Raw genomic sequence first — 21,203 nt, 5'->3', positions numbered from 1 at the left:
TGGCAAACCCCTCTACCTAATGTCAGACCTGCTTCCACCCTGAGATAGAAACTCCCATCTGGCTCACGGCAATATGGCCACACAGCAGACATGCAACACCGACAGAGAAGGGCAGCCGCTATGGCAACTACACAAGCTAAACACGCACAGAGGAAGTAAGAACGGACGGACGGACGGACGGACACACACACACACACACACACACACACACACACACACACACACACACACACACACACACACACACACACACACACACACACACACACACACACACACACACACACACACACACACACACACACACACACACACACACACACACACACACACACACACACACACACACACACACACACACACACACACACACACACACACACACACACACAAGGCTAGACAAACAGACATAAACAGGCAGACACACAGACAGACAGACAGACAGATAGAGACAGACAGACCAGACAGAGACAGGAAGTATGCAAAGACTGCAAGACTATCCAGACAGACCGACTGACTGACACTGAAAGCAAGAGTGAGAGACCGACAGGAACTATGCTGTGAGAACAAAGCAAAGAGACCCACACCAGAAGGGGAGTAGACAGGGACTTTCTGGGCATGTGCCACCAAGGATTCCTCAAGTTTCTAGTGCGCTTAAAGCATTTTGGAGTTCAGAGGCAAGAGCTTATTCAAAGCTGGTCAACACTGACTCCCGCAGTCAGGAATATTGAACTCAAAGCTATTGAACTCAAGCTATTGTTTCTCTTAGAATATTTTGTTATGACAGCACTATAAATGACCATCAGCTATTCTGTTGGTTTTGAGTTTGTCAAAATAATGCTCTGCTGTTGGGTAGCTCCAAGGCCAGGGGACAGTGAGAGTCTGAAGAAGAAAATGAAAACACTCCTTAAAAGGTGCCCTGCCACACAAAACCGTTTTTACTTGTACTTTTTGAAATATGTTAGGTCCATATGTGTTTGTTTTATATTGGGAATGTGAACATTAACTGCTAACTCAGCTCTAGCCACTGAAAAGAAACAAGCGGCGAAATCAGGCCAATTACAAAAGTTGGTCAGTCTGACGTGGTATTGGTTGAGCTCATTACTATTCATGAGCTCGCTCAGTTGAGACGGCGCCCACAGAATTCATCTAGCTCAGTGACAGTTTTTGTATACAGCAAGGATGGCTGAACGCAACGGGCTTGTGCGCTATGCACAAATAGAACTTCAACAATGCACATGTTGCTCAAGAACCCAGAGTTGAGGATCAAATGGCTTCAATTTATTTTTGGAGCAATGCCACAACACTATAATTTGAAATTAGTTCTCTGTTCATCACATTTTGAAGAGAGTGGCTTCATCAATTTGGCGAGTTCAGCAGAGATTCGCAAAAAGGTTGCTGTTGAAGTCTGGAGAAGTACCATCGCGGCAGTCTACAACCAGTGCCCAACCCGTAAAAACACTATTGTCAACTCAAGGAAGTTCTATTTTATACAGGTTTAATGCACTCGCTAGCCTAGCAGGTTTTATGTCCATTTGGACAATGGTAGCACTTGCTAGCCAAGCTAAGTTCATGCCATGAAGCTAAAATTAGTTGATAACAGCTGTCACCAAGCGGTCATGTTATGGACAAAACCGACGCAAAAAGACAACGCTGTTAACGCTGCCAATCAGAGTCAAGCAGTTTAGCTCATTGAATATTAATGAGAACTGGCACAAATTGAGCTGAGTCTTCCTGCAGGCTTTCTATACCACGCTACAATGGCTTGAAACAAAGTAACCAAAAAATGTTAAAGAGTCCATGATAGAACTTCAGACATCCCAAAAGTAATGAAATACGTGTGGCAGGGCACCTTTAAAAGGAGGGGGGGGGACTCCCACGCATCATATCGAACGAAATTGAAGGACTTGTCAAAAGACTCTCATGCCTAATGTCTGAGGGTCAGCTTACCCTACACATTTTAAAATCACTACCAAACCTGCCAGTTAACCACAATCCTCTCATCTGCACCTGCTAGAGAGCATCTTCAAATCATAACTCTGTAATCCATGGTCTTTCACAAATCTAGACTCGCTTCTACACTGCTGCCACTCTGTAGGCACGGGTAAGTTAGACAAGCGCGCACACGCAGACAGACGCGCACGCACACACGGAAGTCTACTCACCATGACTGGACAGGTCTGAAATGAGATGCCAGAGACTAGGCAAAAAAACATAGCAGGAAGCGATAGACAAAAAGAATGGAATGAGAGCCCGCCAAATAATACTAAACCAAACCAGATGAGAGTGAAAGAAAGAGTGAGAGAGAGAGAGAAAGAGAGGGAGAGATAGAGAGAGAGAGAAAGAGAGAAGGAAAGAAAGAAAGAAAGAAAGACAGAGAGAGAGAGAGAGAAAGAGAGAAGGAAAGAGAGATATGTCAAGACAAAAGGGAGAAAGTAATGAAGGCAGACCGCTGACCAGAGAGGGAACAGAGCAGTAGTCCAGTGTGGTTCACGCAGCCCTGAGGGCTGAAATGTGTTGAATCACAGCGCTGGCCTTTGCACTCATGCACTCATACACCCCCCCCCCCCCCCAAAATCTGATGCCCACAGTGCAGCCCGGCCGAGCTGCCTCCCCCACCCCACCCCCCCATCTCTGCACCTCTATTTCGAGCGTAGCACCGGCCTGGAGCAGAGCCCGGTGCCACTGTGCCCGCACCCCACCGCCTAGCATGGGCACATGCGCGCGCGCACACACACACACACACACAGTATTCCCACAACCCGCCTGCCCCGACTCTGACCCTCACAGCGGCAGGCATTCAACCCTGCGACCACCCTCACACTAGCGAGTTGGCATTTAACATGGACCCTGTATGGCATAGAGGTATTGGTCAGACGGTCTGCCTGGAGAGAGAACACAACACACTAGCACTAAAGATCTTAACCTGTGGGCACAGAGGACCATGTGTCAGGTATTTAAAAAAAATAAAAAAGCAGCACGTCTCTGTGCATACTACTTGGACAACCAGAATACTGTTGCTGCATACATCTCATCTGCACTGGTGGCGTTTCGAAACGCAACATAAACAAAAACACATGAAGCATGTTTAACCCACATGCTAAAGACCACAGCACCACACACACACAGCTCTCATATGATTCCACTCAGCACTCTATCTTGCAGACCTGGCTGAGATCAGATGACCACTGGGACAGATAATGTCACCCAGCAGACAGGCTACAGTTCCCCCCCCGCCCCCTGCCAGCTCTATGCCTACATTTCCCATAATTCCTCCTGTTCTCTGTAGTCCCACAGGTGGCTAATGTGACTCCCGTCGCACAGTTTTAAGTTGCAGTGGGAATGCGGAAGGTTCAGAGGCTACCAGACCTAACTTCATGGCCCTCCATGGGTGCTGCCGCGCAGGGCTGCGGAGCTTGCACAACACACAGACTGGGTATTTTTAGAACGAGAGGCTGGCACTGGGCAGGGGACGTAACCCTAACCCCCCCCCCCTCCCACAAACACACACGCTCACGCACGTGCACACACAAACACACACAGACATACGCAAAACTATCATCCAAGTCTGTCTCAAACACACTTGCACAGCAAAGCGAGCACACAAAGCCACAGATATAAGCATGACCCTCTCACTCTGTGAGTTTGGAGCCAGACACCAGCATCAGCTAACCACAGGAGTCACGTGCCTGATGAAGAGGTTTCATTGTGATTTATAAATCAGACCAAGTCACACAGACACACACACAGCATGTCTATCGTGAGGGAGTTGGAGTCACAACATAATATACTTGACCTTAAAACAAAGTCTTGATTGTGTAATGTGCATGTGCCTGTGTGTTTGAGTCCATGGGAACTTATTAGCCCAACACAGCTGTAGAAGCAGAGTGAAGGACATGTATACTTTGTGTGTGTGTGCGTGTGTCCTTAAGGAGCCCATATCACTGACAACACCAGAGGCGTATGATACACTGAACACATAGCTTAGCTCTGTGTGTGTGTGTGTGTGTGTGTGTGTGTGTGTGTGTGTGTGTGTGTGTGTGTGTATGCATGAGTGAGTGTGTGCGCACCCTATGCGCAAGGGTGGAACTTGGTCTGGACCTAAATATAAACCTAAAGGGGGCCGTTGTTTACTTGAGACGTGACCATGAACACCTTGCAAGTCCACATGCATACACACGTGTGTTTGCATCCATTTTGGTGTGGGTATGTGTGTGTGAACTGTGGTTAGTTATATTATGAAAACTGTGCATGATTCTGGGTCTGGTCACATTGAGGCTTGCGCACAAGTGTAATCAGAGTAGTCAGTCAAGCACCCACTCTCTGGCAGAAACGCAGACAGCGCCCCATTCTGACTCGACCCGCCCGCGCTGTTTTGGAACACTGATTTGGACTAGCTGGTCTCCCGCACCATCTGTGACTGACACACAATCTGCTCGTCTGTATTTAGAACCCCACCACACACACACACGTCTATTACACCCCCCCCCCCCCCCCACACACACACACACACCTCCCCACACCACCTACCCACTACCTCCAACCACCAGTTAATCCAGGGAGTCAGGGTTTAGGTTAGCATGAATGGGGACGGTGCTTCCTTACTCTATGCAGTTCTAGAATACCACCTTCATGACTTGACCAGACATGCCCTTCAGCTCCCCTAAAAGCACCTTATGCTTGGGATCGAGTACTTACCAAGCGGCCTCTTACCAAGCGGCCTCCTCCCAACCCTCTCAGAGAGACATAAAGCAGACGGGCTCATCGTAAATGACTCATCCATTAGCCAGCCTAAAGGGCATCCAAGGGCCCTCAGGCACTGGAGCACCAGCAGCACCATTTTGGTTGCTTGCAGCAATCGCTGACTGGTGTGCGCTTTTCCAGAACAAATGTGGTGCCAATCCAGAGCACATACTTCCAGAATTCAACATTGAGGTGGAGGCACAGACATGCCACCCAGTCAATTTGTCTTGTGCGCCCAAACAAGTGACTCTTTGGCCCCTGTCAGATGACTGTCACTATTAATTATCATCACAGCAGGCAAGTGATTCCCTATTTTCTTTAAATCAGCACTGAACATTCACTCCACTGACAATAATGAGGAAGAATAATGTATTAAAACTAATTTATGATGACCTTGGTCTTTAATGAACAACATTTTCAGCAGGTGGCACAAACAAAATAGTCTACCCAAAATGACTTTTATCTCAGTCGCGCACGCACACACGAACACACGAACACACACACACACTCACTTGCTAGTTTGGCCTGTAGTCCCGAGGGCCCAGGTTTGGAGGTGGTCTCAGCCTTGGAGGAGGATCCTGGCAGGGACAGCTTGGGCTTTGGCAGGTTGACTTTGGGACTGAAGCGAGAGGCCCACTCAAACTTGGAGCTGCCTGCCGCTGCTGCTGCTGCTGCTGCTGCCGCCGCGGCTGCCGCTTTCGCCTGCTCCTTGCCCCGGCCGCTACGACGCGGAGAGGGACTGGACGCTGAGCGGGAACGCCGCGCCTTACTGCTGCCCGCTGTGGGCTCTCTGCCCTGCTTGTGCCGGGCACCCGGCTGTGGTGGAGCACAGTTGCCCGCACCCGCTGCCGCCGTGGGCACGGAGGACGAGGATGAGGAAGAGGAGGAGGAAGAGGAGGAGGAGGCGGAGGACAGGGAGGAGTCTGTGTTGTTGGCGGTGGCGGAGTTGTTGGTGGTGGTGGTGATGGCGGTGTTGGTGGCTGCGCTACACCCAGCTCTGGCCGAGGCGGCCGACTTGGACGCCAGCTTGTTTGCTTTGACGGCGGCGGCGGAGAGCGCTGCGGGGGCAGTGGAGGCGCGGCTGGGAGTCGGGCCGGTGCCGGACGAGGAAGAGGAGGAGGACGAGGAGGTGGTGGAGGAGGAGGAAGAGGACGAGGAGGACGAGCAGGAAGCGCTCAGGCTGGCTGCAGGGAGAGAGTCCGCCTTCTTGCGCTTGTGGCTAGGCGGGGCGGCCGATGTGGACGGCAAGGCCCCGAAGGAGGAGGAAGAGACGCCGCTCTTTCTGGTGGCAGAAGCGGCACTGGCGATGCCGCTGCTACCGCTGCCGCTTCCGTGAGCGCGCTGGTTAACGCTGGCGCTACCTTTAGCGTTCGTCTGCAGCTGGCTATCGGCCGGTGCCCGGCGTTTTTTGGACTTGCCTCCTGCGTAGAGAGGAGGCTTCCTGGTCTGCGAGGAGGCCGCTGTGCCGGCGGCCAAGGAAGATGAGGAGGCGGAGGACAAGAAGGTGCCCTCTGGGGCTGGGGGCTGGACTTTGGGCTTCTTGGCGGCTGAAGAGGAGGAGGAGGAGGAGGAGGCGCCGAAGGTGCTGGGCTCGGGAGCGGAGCTGCGCTTCTGGCCCCGGCTGTCCTCGCGTTTGGGCAGCTCCGAGGGGCCTGCCGCCTCTGGGTCCGGCTCTACTAACAATGAACTCACCGACAGAGAGTTTCTGTGTCAGATGACAGAGACCAGGGAGAGAGGAAGAAGGGATGAAGAAAGAAAGGGGAGAGAAGAGTGGAGGTAGGAGAGAGTGATGGACGGTTAGAAAAGTCACAGACAAAAGAATACGTGGGGGTGAAAGAGATGAGACGAACATTAGAATAAAAACATTAGGATGAAAATCATAAAGATAAAGGCAGTAGAGGAAGAAGGTGGAAGAAATGGTTGAAAATGAGGGGGAAAAACAAAGGAAGAGAATGATCGAGAGAGAGTAAGAGAGAGAGTAAGAGCAAGTGAGATGGAGGGTTGGTAAACAGAGAGAGAGAGGGGAGGAGAGAGACAGAGAGAGAGGGGGGAGAGAGAGAGAGGGGGAAAAAAGGGGAAGAGAGAAAGATGGCACTTGTTAGAGCAGTTCTTAACACAGTCATGTACACAGGCCAAAATCACAAAGCCTCATTCACATTCAGGCCTGGGGTGAATAAAACAAAAGACTGACAAATACAACCACCAACCAGCTGAGACCACAGCAAAAGCACAAACCAACCCCTCACTAGCACAAAATTGCACCCCCAGAGAGATAGAGATAGAGAGAGAGAGAGAGAGAGAGAGAGAGAGAGAGAGAGAGAGAGAGAGAGAGAGAGAGAGAGAATTATGAGACAAACAGAGAGAGAGGCAAACACAGTAAGGAGACTGCAAGAGAGGACTGATGAAGAGAGATCGAGAGAAAGAGCAGGAAATAAGCAAGGATGAGGGGTGGGGTACAAAAACACAGAAAGGTAGACGTAAAAAAACAAAAACAAAGAGAGGTGAATAGTGCTGCAGTGAGGAAACTCAAGAGAGATGCATCACAGGGCCCGACAAGGAGAGAGACAGTTGGAGGCTTATACAGACACTGGGCAATAAAACAGACCAGGAGAGACAGACAGGAGCATACAGCAGAGGGAGAGACAGACAGCATTGGGGCTGGGGGGTCAAGGCAAAAGGAAGAGAGAGAGCAGAGAGAAAGCAAGACAAAAAAACTGACTGACTGACAGACAGACAAACAAACAGAAGACAGAAAAGAGGAAGAATGGAAAAAGACAACAGAGAACGACACAGAAAGGATGGACAGAGATAGACAGAGAGAGAGAAAGTAAGAAAGAGAGAAAGAAAGAAAGAAAGAGATGCAGAGGAAGGATGGAGGGGTACCTTCTGGAGCTGTGGCCTCTGGAGGAGCCAGAAGCTGAGCTGGGTGGGGCTTTTGGAGCCTTAGAGAGGTTAGGTCTTCTACTTTCAGGAGGGGAATGTGCGTTATGTTTTACCTGCCCTGCCTGCAGCCTGCAAGACCACAGAGGAGGACATGACTCGTGTGGGACAGGGCAGCAGAGCACATTCCACACACACACACTCTTAACACACGCACAGCACTGCCAGGCAACTTCACCACTCTATCCACATGCACACACACCATCATATACAGTACACCTGCTGCAGTGTGTTCACAGTCACAAACACACAACCACACACAATCTTATGGTGTCACCTGATTAACTGTGGTGGAAGTGAAGATGGCAGACTGACCTCTGTGCGTGTGGATAAAAAGCTTTGATGTGTGATGCCTTTGAAAGCTCTGAAATTAAATCTGTATTTCAAAGATGGCCCCCTGACTGGGCCACTGAGCTAGCCCGCTGTTTGACTGACTTCATCAAGAATTAAGTGGCTTGACAGATTGACGGTGGGCGGAAAGTCTTTAAATGGCAAATTCTTTAACGACTGCGTGGAGTGACATTAAAATATGGTCACCTGCAGAAGTCCTCACTTGTCTTCCCACGCACTGGTGTAGGACGACACATATAATGTGCCGACATGAGGAAACTATTACACTGTACATGCGCAGAACAAGTTCATTACATCATACCCTCATTCATCAAAATTGTACTTCCTCAGACACCCGTAGATGGCCTGCAGAACCCTCAGACACACACTTACTCCAGTAGTGGTTTCACATATCCTTACAGTGACATACCCATTATGTAGATGTATATATTGACATTTTGCACACACACACACACACACACACACACACACACACACACACACTTCTGGCTTACCTTCCTGTGGCAGTGTGGTCTTGTGGCTGGGCCGCAGCAGTGTTCCTTTGAGAACGTCGCAGTGACCCCCCTGGATTGGAATTAGGCCGGTTGGACATTGGCACCTCTCTCCTGAAGGGACATACCCTTTCTAGACACTACCATTCACTGCAGACAGAGGTAGGGAAGACAGACAGAGAGACAGAGGGAGGGAAGACAGACAGAGAGAGAGAGAGGAGGAGAGAGAGTGATTAATGATCTTGAAACTGATAACATATTAAACTTGTGTGTACGTGTGTGTGTGTGTGTGCGTGTGTGTGTGTGCACACTGTATGTGTAGGAGTGAGAGAGACAGAAAGAGAGTGTCATTCAGCACAGCATGTTCTTGTTCATTCACATCTCCCAGATTTCCATCTGTTTCCCTACTACCCACACACATTACCACTGCACCCACCAATCCAACACCGAGCCCTATCGCCCTTCACACTCACTGAGCTTGACCTACATCAGCTACCTGTGGAGGGCTCCAATGCTTTTTTTTTTTGGTATTTAACCACTGACATTGATGTTCCATATTGAAGTTTAGACCTTTGATTTACATTGAACCTAATGTAAATCATCTGTTAGCTACCGCGGCTAGCTAAAAAAATACAGGCTCTCTTCCTGGTCTCCGTGAACCCCACTTCTTTCCCCCAAAATGTGGTTCACGGTATTCCTCTGCCTTTTTCCCCCCAAACCTCATTGTTACTTTTCCAGACTGTTTTGTCTAGCAGGCAGAGTCTATTTTTGGCCCTGCACATAAACATATGCATACACACATAGCCTTCACCTGTGTTTAAAGATGAACTCATCCGTGTAAGTAGGGAAGGAGCTCAGTGGGGGAGGGGAAGAGAGAAACAATGTAAACAGACCATCAGGTCATTGAGGTCATTATGCAGCAGCATTGCCTCCTTCCACACATTGCAACGCTCCATCCCCCAGCCCAGACGTGGATAGCAGCCAGTCGTTGTTGTTTGCATATGCTATGTGGCCTGAGACTAGTCACGAGACAGAAGCTGATCAATGGTTGCTGCTGCTTCTGCTTCATGAGGGGCTAAGCAAGCATATGGAAGGCAAGCAGGGCCGCAGCGTCACACTGATCAATGCAGTCACCACCCAGGGGAGGGGGAATGCAGACAGTGTTGTTGTGATCAAAGGAGGGAGAGGGGGGAGAGAGGGAGGGAGAGAGAGAGAGAGAGAGAGAGAGAGAGGGCAAGAGAAAGAGAGAAACATTAGGCCTTTTCACACAGAGATCATGCTAAATTTGCGGGAAGAGGGGGTCTTTTTGTGTCTGAAAGCGAGGTGAAAATTTGCCGGCCTGCTGATCTGTTCACATGATGCAGCATTTTGGGGAGCCAGGAGGCAGGATCAGCTATAGTAAATTAAATTGTGATGTGCAACAGGGGGCGTGTAGAGTGATAGTTGTAGGCCTTATTTGCGTGGGCCTTTAGATACAGCAGGTGTGTGATTTCAAAAACCATGGCGGGAGAACCGACTGCACTTTGGTTAGCTTGCATTTGCTTTGCTGTTAGAATGTTAAATTCTTGCGATAGATGTCTTCAGACAATAAAACGTAATTTGGAAGGGAAATTGAAGAGAAGAGTTGCCCCTTGCGTTGGCCGTACAATGTACTGTGCATACAATTTATTCATAAAATCATTCAATATTACAACAATAAAAATAGCTTGTGTACGGTCTTAATTGAAACATGCTTCGCACACAAATGATAGCCTAGGGCAAAGAGAATGGACATCTCAACATAAGGATACATTAGAAGATGATGATTAGTGTAAACTTTGTCACACGACGTGATAAGCAGTTCTTTAAAAACGCAACGTTCCATTCAGTCATAAATCATTCAAGCGTAGGCCTAGTCCTCGTCATGAAAAGAAAACAGCAGCTTAATATTTTTCAGTTGTTTAACAGTAGGCCTAGGCGCACTGTTAGCAGTTATGCCGAAGGCAGTGAGATTATTAGGCATTGCATCCTGTCACTCAACATCGCAGTTCGGGTTGATAAGATTCAGTTAATGAGAGTATGGATCGTCTCAAAGTTTGGGACAACCAAACAGCAGTGTATGCAAAGCAAATCCTAATTGTTAGGTTACCATCCCGGTCTTTTCTCTAGGCCTGGGCCTATCGGAAATCGCGACATAAGCACATTGGTTTCTTTTTTCTTTTCTTTCTTGTTCGCCTGTTGGGTAGTGAAGCGATAATGCATTTAAAGCAGTACATCATGTGAGCCAAAGCCGATATGGCCAGAAGTGCTGCTTTGTAAAGGTATTTCTGTCCCACCCAAATTTGCTGAGCTACTTGCGAAGTAGCCTATTCATCACAGACATCACATGTATCACACGAAAGAGCTTTTTCTCAGCCTTTAAACGATGTTAGTGGTTAGTTGTTGTGGTAAACGGTTCGCGAGAAAAGTAACTTTAATTTAATCATTTTTTGCGCCCGTCTCCCTACCCAATCATCTTGGTGGAATACTTCGCGAACTTTCCCTCAACACATAACAAACCATATATCAGAATAAACAGCAGACCTTACCGAACATAAAGGTGTAAAGCATTCCCCTGCACAGTTAGGCATTCCAGAGTAATCCGGTTTTAAATTTTCAATAAGTGTACATGATTTTATAACAGGTCAAATACAAAATAAATGTTACAAATATCGCCTAGATATCTGTAAGCATTACAATCAGAGGATATACATATAGGGGAGACAGACGCTCATGAGTTCATGCTTTGTTTTATCGCTGGATTTTAGGATAGCCTATTATCGCAACTGATTGCATTCCAAGCTACAGTCAACTCTAGCAGGCATTGAATGACTGGAGACTTTGTGAATTTATAGATTGACATAATGTGCTGTCTCTGCTATTGCTGCATTTAGATTTATTTGCAATATCCTGTGGTGGGCTGGACATAGCATTGAAATGCCCGCCCAGATTCCCCTTTCCGCCTTGACCCATTCACACGAAAAAACTCTAAAATGTCTAGCGGTCTTGGTAGTAAATTTGGCAAGACACTTTGTCCCGACATTCCGCCTCGGTCTATGTGAAAGGGACAGTCGTTCCGCGATTCTGGTACATAAAATCGCGGCGATTTTGCCAGTGTCAAAGGGCCTATTGGGAAAAATAGAGTGGCATTATGAAGTGATGCAGTGGGATGCAACAAAAGAGAGGAGGGGTTCCATCCTCAACGCAGACGATAGTTGGAATTGAAAGGTCCTTTGAGTTTGGCCCCCTTTTAAGCCATTTTAGGCACTGTCAACATCACAACAGCAGAGAGGATGAGCTGGGCTGTGAGCTAAGGAGAGAACAGCAGCTCCAGCGAGACAAATAGGAAAGGACGGAGGGAGAGAGGGAGAACAGCAGCAATAGATGCAGAGAGCGAGAGAGAGAGAAACAAGAAGCCTCTGGGTGTCCTTGCGTCCTCCACAGCGCGCTTGTGACAATGAGGACTCCAGCAGAGTGGGCAGCGCGTCACGGAGCATCCATCAGACCGAGCCCACAGGACTGCTTCCACGCCTCCCCACTCCCCTCTCCACCCCTCACTCTCACGGTCCTGCTCTCTAGTCAGACTTCACAAGCTCCTCTACAGTGCAGTTAGCTGCCTGTCTTGCAATCACTGTAAGCCATCAAACAACAACAAAACAACTCCAATTCTGTCTCCGAGCAAGCATAACAACAATTGAGAAGCTTATCACATGTCCTACCTTTCAAAATCCATTTTTTTTAAACAGGCCACCAAAGGGTTAAAATATCATCAGGTTACATTTTTTACATCTATTGCAGAGAAATAGCTTCACAAAGTGGGTTGTTATCCATCATATCCACAATGTATGTGATTGAAGTGTAGCTACATTCACTTCACATAATCATGTGGATGGCTGAGTATTTATTTATTTGTTTCAACTACTTATTGCACTTAAAGGGGACTCCTAGCAACCATTGATGCAATAGTATGAATCCACTTAATATCATTAGTGCACTGATTCCCCTAGTTTGTAAAATTAAAACTTTTAAAATATATAAAAAATGATCTTGCAAAAGTCAAATGAGGGCATTCAAGTCCAAGTCAAGAGAGGGCATTCAAAAGGGCTATGGTTGGTCACACTGTTACTGCCACTTACTTAACATGACCTTTAGCACGAGTACCTAATACTTGCTGGACTTAAACCTTTTCTTAGAACCTCTTAAAGACTCTGATGCATATAGCCTATGCATTATGATGTGTATGTGAGGGCCACGCTCTGGGCGATGAGGGTGCAGTGTCCCATGAAGTAGAATGCCCTTTTAACATGTCAATGCATCATTCCACTCCAGATATCCATACATCCATCCATCCCTGCATTTCTCTCATTTTCCACTTCATCCATCACTCATTCACCCCCGCCCTCATCTCAGGGTGAAATACCCACCCCTCTTTCTACCGCGTGCCCAGTGGAAGCTTATACTGGCCGGGCTATGCACCATGAAAGCAAAGGCCAAGCTGAGAGCAGCAGTCTAAGGTTGCAGTTGAAAGTGGAACAAAAGTCTAAACAGCCCAAACCCAAAAATACATGCATTGCCTGGGGAGCGAGAAGGGGTGGCACAGGACATGTCAGAGAAACCACTACTAAACTAGCACTAGATCACTGTGGCCATGATGGAAGCATTACACAACTCCATATGGTTGACTAATGACAATGGATTTGAATTTCTGGAGAGTGTGAAAAGGACACACATAGGCTGTCCTGATGCTATGTCCCTTTCAGATACAAAGCTATTTGCGCTGAAATATGGAAGCACTCAATAGTAGAGTTGTAACAAACAATTATTTTCATAGTCACTCGGATAACCAATTCGTTTTTTGTTTGCTAAAATGTTGGAAAATAGTGAGAAGATATTGATAAGTGTTACACCAAAGCTCAAATTTATGTCATATACCTTGTTTTGTTCACGCATCAGATATTTAAGTTACTGCTATAGGAGCAAGTAAAGCTGAAAATATATATAAAAAGTTAAAAAAATTATAAGAAAGGACAAACCGATTACTAAAATAGTTGTCGATTCATTTAATAGTTGACAACTAGGGTTGTAACAATACACAAAATTCACGATTTGGTACGTACCTCGATGTTGAAGTCACAGTTCTGTTAATTTTCAGTACAGTAAGACTGTAAGTAGCCTACTGCTAGTCTAACATTCGCCGACGGTCAACACATAAGCAGGAATAGTATTTCGAAAAGGTGTCAAATGTTTTTTTAGCATCAACATTCAGTATATCTGTGTTGAACCAAAGTCCTTTTAGGCAAGTCCCTCCACTCGGCGGCCATTTGACAACGATTTTTGGGCACTCGTCGGGCATCCATTTCGGCAGAAATGCGTGTGCGCAAGGCTTCACGACACCAATCTTGCTCCAGCGGCAAGATCACAACACATGATTGGCACAATGTCTTCACAACACACCATATGATTGGCTCAATGTATTCACATCACACCACATGATTGGCTCAATGTATTCGCATGTCGACGTTTTGCCAAGGAAGGGGTGGGATATGTGTAGACAACGGCCATATTGGCGTGACAAACTAGCCCCATGCATTTCTATAGAGTATTTTTTGAGTGCTGTGTCTCCACATTAGAAAGTCTCTGTTTGAACTCAACATCCTGCAAATTAACGATTTGGGTGCAAATACAGGTACGTTTAATAAGAAGCCGACTTGCTCAGTTTGTTGTACATCTTTCTTTGGCCCTAACAGCGATAGCATGGACAGTTAGCTTGTTTACAGTTGATTCGATTGTTGCGAGGCCGTCATTCTTCTCAGTGAGGTTTGTTAACTTTTTCTTCTCTGTTGGCAAACATGTCACATTTGACATGTTTACCTCTCAGTGAGTCTAAAATGGAGGACACAGCAGCTGACTTTAATGGGATATCCCACAATCTGCCCACCCCCACGACCCTGTGTTGACCAAGACCAATGGATAATTGGGTCAATAAGGCTTCCATGGGGGCATTTTAGTGCACCTTTGTGTTGTATAATGTAGAGCTGAAGTTTCTTTATTAGCGTCAACCTAATAGAGTTTGACAAGGCTCTGACCAGCTTCCTTTCACTAGTATAGGAAGCTAACGTCAGATGATAAACCTTATTGACAACTGACTGACATAATACATACAAACATATCAGTTACAAAGCTAGTATAACTTTGTGCAAACACAATAAAGGAATTCAGAACAAAAATACAACGCTAGTGTATGCACCAAAAATGGTGCCAGACATGAACACCAAATTTCTAATCTTTCCTGACTAAGTTGCCAATGCACTTTTTTGTTTTTGAGTGAGTCCCAGCAGACCTGATACTACATGAACTGCAATTTTATCTGATTTATGTATTAATTATCTACATAGTATTGTGAATCAACAGACTGGGTTTTTAAACCATAACATTCAACCAGGACAGCAGCCAAGTAGCCTTAACCATACAAATATTCCCTTTGAATTTAGGCCAAAATGAAGGGAGGCTATGTCAAAAGCTCAAGGTGCAGGCTAATGTGCTTGTATAATGGCTGATCTTTTTCATGTTTAGGTTGCTACCCTTAAGTCAATTTGTCAGTAAACATCAGTGGCCTGCATAACTATGCTGTCCGTTTCATTACTTGTTCTATGTTCTATAGGCTGCAATCCTACGGTCAATTACATGGTAACGTAGTCTGGCAATAAACTTCAGTAGCCTAAATAACGGCGCTATCCGTTTCAATACTTTACGTTAAAATAATAGGTTGCTCCCACAATGTCAATTAGATGGCAATCTGTCTGAAAAAACACTACCTATGCTAGTTGCAGCTTGTTTTATTAGCCTTTGCAACGGCACGTCAATAAGCTGCAGTAAATACCTATGCTGACCATTTAATTACTTTGTGTTCATTATATTGTCTTTACTTCAATTTGATGGTAACATAATATGTAAAATAATTACATAACAAAAAAATAATAATTAATTCGCCATCACCTGGAGAACCGAGGGTAGGCTAGAGTTAGTCGTACATAAATCAGGCTAGACCAGGGGTGGGCAAACTGCGGCCCGCGGGCCGGATCCGGCCCACCAAGCACTTTCATCCGGCCCGCCGAGCATTTCATTTGGTTATCAGGCTGCTCGCGGCCCGCCGGCCAGTTTTCAAAACCCAATGTGGCCCTTGAGCCAAAAAGTTTGCCCACCCCTGGGCTAGACTATTTGGAGCTTATTTTATTAGCCTTTGCAATGCTATTTGTCAACCTAACTAGCTACTCTAACTAAATAGGCTGCTACCATAATGTCAATTATAAGGTAGTCAGCCTAAAAAATAAATTACATTTAAAAAAGAAACTCCACATTCATTTGCAGCCATCATCTAGACAGACATGAGTAGGCTACATTTTCCACTGTAGAATAGGCTGTGCATACTCCTTGGATCTAATTTCATTAGCCTTTGCAATGCTATCTTTATATCCGGTTAAAACAACAACGAATCCACCCCTAATATCTTTATCTGAGGCACTGTTTCGTCTCCTAGAGGGATGGGATAATGAAACCGCTAGTTTGGTATGATCGCAAGCAGATTTACCAGATTTTATTTAAGTATTTTTTAGCAGACATGGATGGCATTGTTGTAGTGGGCTACACTAAGGGTATAAACTACATAATAATTGTTTATGTGCAATGTTTTGGTCCACCGTTTTGTCCGTTTTGTGAGTGCTCCATTAGCCTAATGTGTGCATAACATGAACTTGGTGTTCCTACTGGCGTTGCAAATAAAAAAAGCCCAAAGAACTGTGTTGCTCTAGGGCTAGCCCCTCCTGTTAGAAGTTCATTGCTTTCTATAGTATAGAAACGCCTTTAGAGCGCCATTTAGCCCACATTTCGCTTGTCTAGCCATATTGGCCCTCGCCCGATGACATAGTTCCCACAGTTCATACAGCCTAGTATTGGGCCATGCCTTTGCTCTTGAGACAGAACACAGAACCGGCTGAGCGCTAGTGGCTTCAAATCCAACATCCCTCATTAGTGCAAGGGGAGGGTGGATGTTGGATCGATCTGATTTCACCTGAGGTTAGACGTTCCAGACAAATGGATGTTGGGATGGTTGTTCCAGCAGTGATAGACACACACACAGGGCCCTGTTTGTTTACACAATGTTACAATCTCCATTGGCCATCTTTGATAGTGGATTGATGACAGGTCGAAAAGAAAAAGGAGAGAGGGCTGGGATGTTAAGACGCTAAGCTATACACAAATCCCTACTGTACACTGGCAGGGCAGCTGGGTCAGAGGTCACTTGTGTGCTCCTCAATGGCTTTTAAGGGCTTTTTAACAAAGCCACACAGTCTCATATGGCAGTGCTTTGCCAGGGTCATAGGGTTTATGTTGGAGGGGTTTTGGGTTCATTTGCGACAAGCCAAAGCTCTTTAATTCATCCAGTACACAGATCCTGTAACCTTGTCTTTCTTAAGGTACAGGAACACTACTGTGATGCAATTTTCCAGTAGTAAGCTGTAGTTTTGATGTGGGTTGCTTTGGTTCTGACTTGTGTACATTTGAAGTCAATTTTGTACAAATACAACCGATAGGTCTATGACAAATTATAAAAATAATATTGTACGGCATTTTCAAATGAGTCAATATGTAGACCTGGCCTAGAGGACAAACTACATACAGCTAGTATGTCCATGTCCACTATGCCCATGGTTTGGTATACATCATGATTTTTAAGCCACGGGAATTGTATGATTCAGAAATCTTTAAGCAAATGGAATGGAAAAACATTTTTACCCTGGTTTTATTAAATAAGTAGAGTTCGGTCGATGACCAAACCTACCGTGAAACGAAAAAACGGTTGTTCCTCTTTCATATGCAAATATCTGACTTTGAAATTACCTCAAATAAAACTGCAAATATGAGCAAAAACAAAGACTATGTGACTAGCTACCTTAGGGTACGTTCAGACTAAGCGTCTTTTTCTGACACAAGAAGTTGTGCAGACCGCTTTTTCAGTTTGAAAAAAAAAGCTGCCATCGTATTGTTCCAAAAAGCAGTCGGATTCGTCTTTTTGCGATAGACAAAGTGACTAACATTACTTTACTGTGGGTCAAAATGTCACGGAAGAGAAAAACTCACATTGGCTATTGCTTTTGGTATGTTATGGTAAAGTTGTGAAGTCATGTCAAACAATTCCCTATGCTCAGACACAAAAACGTGTCTCTCGACCGGTGTTCTGTCACCTTCTCCATTTTTTACTTGGTTGTCATGGGAAACCACAGGTCTCGGTAATCTGCTTGTAATTGGTCATCTGTATGACAGCATGACGTATGCCGTTTTTCCACTAGAAGTTGAACATTTCTCAACTTCTGAGCTGCAGAAAAAGACGGTTGCAGTCGCGTTTTAAAAGAAGCCGACGACTTTTTTGAAAACACAGTCTACTCCATAGGGTTATAATGTAAAACGGACGCCGGCAGCTGAGAAAGAGAGGCTTAGTCTGAACGTAACCTTAGGCTATGTTTTTGGTGCGGTTGTTGTTGTTTTACCTATCTGTAAGCAGGACAATGCAAAGTAGGGGTGTAACGGTTCATGTATTCGTATTGAACCGAAACGGTACGGGCGTCACGGTTCGGTGCATGAATTTACACGGAGAATACACGGTATAAAAATACATAAAACTCGTGTGCGGATTAATTAATGTCATGCGCAATTACTGTTAAGTAGCGAGAGTTACGGGAGTTCTTTAGCGACACCTAACGCTATTCTGTAGCCTCGCCTTAGCTCTGAAGCTCTGATTGGCGCCTATGTTTTTTTTGTCAGGTCGTCGGTCGAGTCCGTCAGTCATTAGCAGCACTACGTTAAGGTTAGACCCACAAGAGTTAGAGGATCCGCTGGTCTCTTTAAGATCGCAAGTTTGAGAACTTCAGTTACAGTAACGTTAGTACAGGCGAAAGAGTGGTGGATAAGGCGTTGTTCAGCAGTTGTTGGGTATGTGAGTGGAAAAAATGCTACACATATTCGAAGCCATCACCCAGATGATTTAGGCTACCAATCACTGAAACGAGGGGAAAAAACTTCCCCTGCGCTTCAGCAGCCTTTGGATACACATACAAATAGGGCCAAAACCTATGGCTTAAATTAAATGATTTCATAATGACAGAAAGCTATGTAAATCGCGTGGTAATTACCTTTATGTTGGGGTAACTTGTAACTTCTCATGAGGAGCTGGTAGTGTTAAGTGCATAGACAGTAAAATAAAGTGACAACGCTAACCAGGCTAATAAACAAACCATGCTACGGTGAGTTAACGTCAAAGGGCAAAGTCACGTGACTTCTAGTCTGTCTTATAAAAGGAAAGGAGCAATTTCGTTTTTTTTTTTTAAAAGGCAAAATAGTGTGATATTTTCACAGTTAGTAGGCTAGACTATTACTTTACACACAATGAAAAATATTGAGGCAAATTGTAGACCCTTCCATATACAACTGTTGAAGGTCTTGCTTAAGTGGATTTTTAAAAATAATTTTTCTATGTAATTTGCACTTTCAGAAATAAGAGATGCTGTAGGCCTATTTTCAGTTTTATAGCTGATTGTCTTATTTTGTTTACAAGTTACAGATGGAGTCTGGGTACTTATTGTACTGTTTAGCCTACATCTTACACACTTCAGGCTGTTGCAGATAGCTCATGGAAGAGACTGTATGACACTAGGTGGTACAGCCTGAGACATGTACAAAAAAAAATGCTTTCTGCATTTTTGTTTTGCTTTTCCCTCCATTGTACCGAACTCGTACCGAACCGTGATGTCCGAACCGAGGTATGAACCGAACCGTGACTTCTGTGTACCGTTACACCCCTAATGCAAAGCTACCGATTTAATTTCCTTAAAACTTGGTGAGAAGCAGAATGGGGTCAGGAAGAACCAATTCAACTTTTGAAAGAAGATCTGACTCATTCACTTTCGCTAACTTTGTGAGACATTTAGCGTTGTTTCTTTGATTTATTTTACTTGTTAGAATGCAACTGTGAGAGTGTTGTGTTTTTTCTGACAAGTGGACTCTCCCAGATTCCTGCTCAGAATTTGCTTCTCTGTATTTCTATCACTACATTTTCAACGGTCACGTTGGAGTGGTCAGTTTTACGCTTTTTACCCTCTTCTTTAAAGGTATACTATGCAGGTTTAGGTATTTTTGGCGAGTGTAGAGCTCCCTCTAGAGTCGGGATGTATTTTTGGCGGGGCGGCGCTCTTGGAAGTTGCTTGGCTGGTTTTCTCGGTAGGGACTTGCTACGTCTATGCTGTATAGCTATGCTAGGTGAACGATTTGCCTATTATAAGTTCGTTTACCATCAAATTGGCTTCATAAAGGTGAAAATCTAGCATAGTGTGCCTTTAACTCCTATTTGCATACACAGTACGGATAAGCTGTAGGGAAAAGCGTTCTGTGAATGTAGGCTATAATGTGTGTGCAGTAAGCTGAACAAGTTTTGGAAATTATAGAAAATTAGAAGTTAAGTTAAAAAAAAACTACCATGGCTCAACTGTGTATCAAACCATAGGGGCTTACATTTGGTCCGAGAATGTACCGTGTACCATGATATGCCTACTCCATACATTTCGAAGTCCTAGTTCTTATTTTTATACACTGACCATTTGCCTTCAAACACTGGTGTAAGATGGTTGTAGCTGGCAACAAGATTCTAAACTGACCCTAAGGACAGTCTCTTTCTGTAGAAATTCTTCATGAGAGCTAAAAAAATGACAATCAGCATATAAATTAATTATATGGTAAATTAACTTTAAATTCAGGGCAAGTCCACACATACCAAACCTATCTTTTTTTCCTCCGTCTTCCCTGGAACCGTATCAAGAATATTTGCGTCCAAACGGATCCATCTTAACACGACTCAACACGTTACTTCATATCCCAGACCTATAGGTGGCACTGTTTGTTACAGAAATTGACCAAAGCTTGTGCGCTGTAGGCTATACAAACAGAGTAAGCTACAAAATGGCTAGTGCAAGGAGACCAGAATTGTTTGTTTAGACTGATAGTGAACTGTCAACTGTAGTCAACTGTAAAACTAATAAACTTCATTTTTACGGTTTGTGAAGGGTGCAGTCCCATCCTTTTTTTGGTAGGTTTGGAGGTACAAACAACCTCCTTTACTTTTTTTGGTTGTAGGATAGTCCACGATTCACATAGTTTTTGCTATCACTGCAAGTGCATAGGCTACTAAACGCTAGGCCTACCCGAGTTCTATCTAGGCTATTCCGACGCCACATTTATAATATTGCTATAATAGCTTCGTTAGTAACAGTCGATACTTTTGCCTGCATCAAATCGCGCATTCGCATTTAGTGCACATCTACCATAGGCTTAACATGAGTTCTAAGCATCTTTGTATGCTCATATCTGACTTCACTAGACTATGAATGCATTTATTTATGTTGTAAGACATGTAAAATAAATTAATGACACCGGCACTACGCACAAATTAATTTAAACTTACACCGCACTTTCCTAATAACTTCTGACTAGTTTTCTCGCATCACTGACAGTAGCTAGAAAAACACTGTTCAGTCCACCAAGTCATAAGCTATTGGCGCTGCGCAGCACCAGTTGTGATATTTATCCTACTGAGTGTAATCGTAGGTAATGTCA

General features: G+C 45.1%; 1 protein-coding gene across 10 annotated transcripts in view; it reads right to left on the bottom strand.

Annotated features, from left to right (window-relative positions):
- trip12 (thyroid hormone receptor interactor 12) overlaps positions 1-21,203 on the bottom strand; it is a 62,302-nt gene that overhangs the window by 29,411 nt on the left and 11,688 nt on the right. For 8 of the 10 annotated variants that reach the window (XM_076282227.1, XM_076282236.1, XM_076282231.1 and 5 more), the window contains 3 exons: positions 8,529-8,675; positions 7,627-7,755; positions 5,256-6,448 (listed from right to left, as the gene is read on the bottom strand). In XM_076282227.1, coding sequence (XP_076138342.1) covers positions 5,256-6,448; positions 7,627-7,755; positions 8,529-8,626 — 1,420 coding nt within the window. In that variant the 5' untranslated portion in view covers positions 8,627-8,675. Of the gene's footprint in view, positions 1-5,255; positions 6,449-7,626; positions 7,756-8,528; positions 8,676-9,418; positions 9,533-21,203 lie in introns of those variants that run through there. The other 2 variants (XM_076282235.1, XM_076282237.1) reach the window with 2 other exon arrangements.

Source organism: Alosa pseudoharengus, unplaced genomic scaffold, assembly GCF_046254945.1.
Source record: "Alosa pseudoharengus isolate Yale_2024_CS ecotype anadromous, Long Island Sound unplaced genomic scaffold, YU_APseudo_1.1 YU_APseudo_1.1_scf_13, whole genome shotgun sequence".
Taxonomy (NCBI): domain Eukaryota; kingdom Metazoa; phylum Chordata; class Actinopteri; order Clupeiformes; family Clupeidae; genus Alosa; species Alosa pseudoharengus.
This window is presented reverse-complemented; position numbering and strand designations above follow the sequence as displayed.